The 2,141-nt window shown below is 35.7% G+C and overlaps 1 protein-coding gene across 1 annotated transcript in view; it reads left to right on the top strand.

Annotated features, from left to right (window-relative positions):
• The window catches only part of LOC106472062 (lysyl oxidase homolog 2-like), a 14,660-nt gene that overhangs the window by 6,054 nt on the left and 6,465 nt on the right, over positions 1 to 2,141 (top strand). Inside the window, exons 3-4 of the mRNA XM_013932692.2 lie at positions 517 to 673; positions 1,944 to 2,088. Of these exons, the coding sequence (XP_013788146.2) occupies positions 517 to 673; positions 1,944 to 2,088 (302 nt within the window). The remainder of the gene's footprint in view (positions 1 to 516; positions 674 to 1,943; positions 2,089 to 2,141) is intronic.

The raw sequence follows: 2,141 nt of genomic DNA on the forward strand, positions 1-2,141 counted from the left end.
CACACGGAAAAATAACTAAATAGCAATAGACAAGTATTCCCTATACCGACTTTATTTAATTTTGTTGAATTTCACACGTGCGGTGACGGGATTCGAACCTGCGTCCCTCGTATTGCGTGTCAAGCGCCCTAACCACAAGGATATACCAGGCATTTTTATAGGGGTATAACTTCTATAGTAAATAATATTTTGGTCATAACTTGTAAGCACAATTCACATCTTTTGACCGGCAGATGGAGTGTCATAGATGAAACAATTGATTAGGGTTTTGACAACACAAGGTCAGAATCACAGCCTCAAGTGATATGAAATATAAAAAGATAATAGTAGATTTTGACTCTAATCACGTAGTGTGTGTTTTTCATAAGATCTTGCCTGACAGAGGTCGCTTTGTCTTGCGAATTTAGGTTTGAGGTATTACAAAGATATACCAAGCTCTTTTATTTAACATAACAAAAGCAACGTTTCATAATTACACAACTACGTATATTTTACTAAAATGCTAATGTCTTATAGAATTCCTATTTCGGAGGTCAGCAAACCCAGACGATCTTGAGTGGAGTCAAATGTACAGGGAACGAAAACAACCTTGCTTCTTGTCGCCATGACTACATTGGAGTTGTTGATTGTCCGGAAAGAGACCGTAGTATTGCTGGTGTTATTTGTGCAAAAGGTAAACCTTCAATTCCCACATAATGTCTAATGTCTTCAATATTTAGTACGGGAGTCTTGTAAGAAAACAGGCAATACCTTAAATTTAAATTAGTTTATTTGATATTTTCTTTTGTCCGTCAGATGGAAGCACCTTTTATTATTATTTGAATTTTAACAACAATACAATTAAGTTACATGTTTGTACTCGCTACTTAAGCCTATTTAATACAGACTTATGACTAAAGTACCAAACGAGACATCATTCAATAATTATAACAATCTTTTGCCACGTTATGGCTTTGTTTCCAGGTTACGAAATTTATTGAAACAATCCGTCCATTAAGCTAATGCAAACATTTTAGTCTATTGTAGAGTCATCTCAGTTCTAGAACGTTCCATCTCTTAGCACGTGCGAAATAAACTGATCATGTGACATGATGGATAATCCTCGAACATGGTAAATAAAACAGATAATAAGAAATATCTCTCCGACTTTTAAAGTCGGTGTGTATTTTCAATAAAGAGCGTAAAGCAGCTCCGGATAAATATATTATTCTGTCATTAAAACATCTTTGATAATTCGGTTGATGGTGTACTATCAGTAAAGAGCGTTAAATGATCAATTTAGTTCATTTAACATTCTAGCAGAGACATTGGTGGATTCCATGTAGGTATCCTTTTTATTTCTCAAGAGAATAAATTATGTTAAATATGGACGGTAAAACGCTGAGAACGAGGCTATGTAAAATGGGGGAAAAAACGCTTCCGATTTTTCAAACGAAGACGAGATTAAACTGTTTGTTTCGAATTTCGTGCAAAGCTACGCGAGGGCTATCTGCGCTATCCGTCCCTAATTTAGAGAGAAGACAGCTAGTAAACACCACCCACCGCCAACTCTGAGACTACTCTTTGACCGTCACATTATAACGCCCCCACGGCTGTTTGTGCTAGTAATTACTGATTGTAGTATTCATACTTCATTTAAAAAAAAATAGAAAAAAGTGAATATTTTCTTTAAAAAAGGATTTCTTTTTGTGGGAAGTACTGACTGGAAAAGTGTTCGGATTTGTTCTCTTTAGCCATACGTAACTCATTACATCAAAATGATTCAATGTACAGAGCTCAAACTTTTAATAAATTTTACTGATAGAAACTGTCATGTTTATATATATTAAAAGTATCTACTGGGACGGTCGTTTGTAAAATAAATAAAAAAATGGCTCACTGTTTGAAACTCGGTTTGTAAGCTATTCTCAGCACGAAAAACTGATTGGATTTTACGTTTTCAGCAATGCCTGACTTGATTCCAGACGACAAAGAGATTGAACAATCGGCTTACTTGGAGTTAAAGCAGTTAATGCACCTACAGTGTGCTATGGAAGAAAACTGTGTTGCTAGTTCTGCTTATCGACTTCGGAGAGAACACCAGAGAAGGTAAGACCTCTGAGGAGAACTAACGGTATGAACTGTGACCCAGAGAAGGTAAG

Source organism: Limulus polyphemus, unplaced genomic scaffold (assembly GCF_000517525.1).
Source record: "Limulus polyphemus unplaced genomic scaffold, Limulus_polyphemus-2.1.2 Scaffold5057, whole genome shotgun sequence".
NCBI lineage: Eukaryota > Metazoa > Arthropoda > Merostomata > Xiphosura > Limulidae > Limulus > Limulus polyphemus.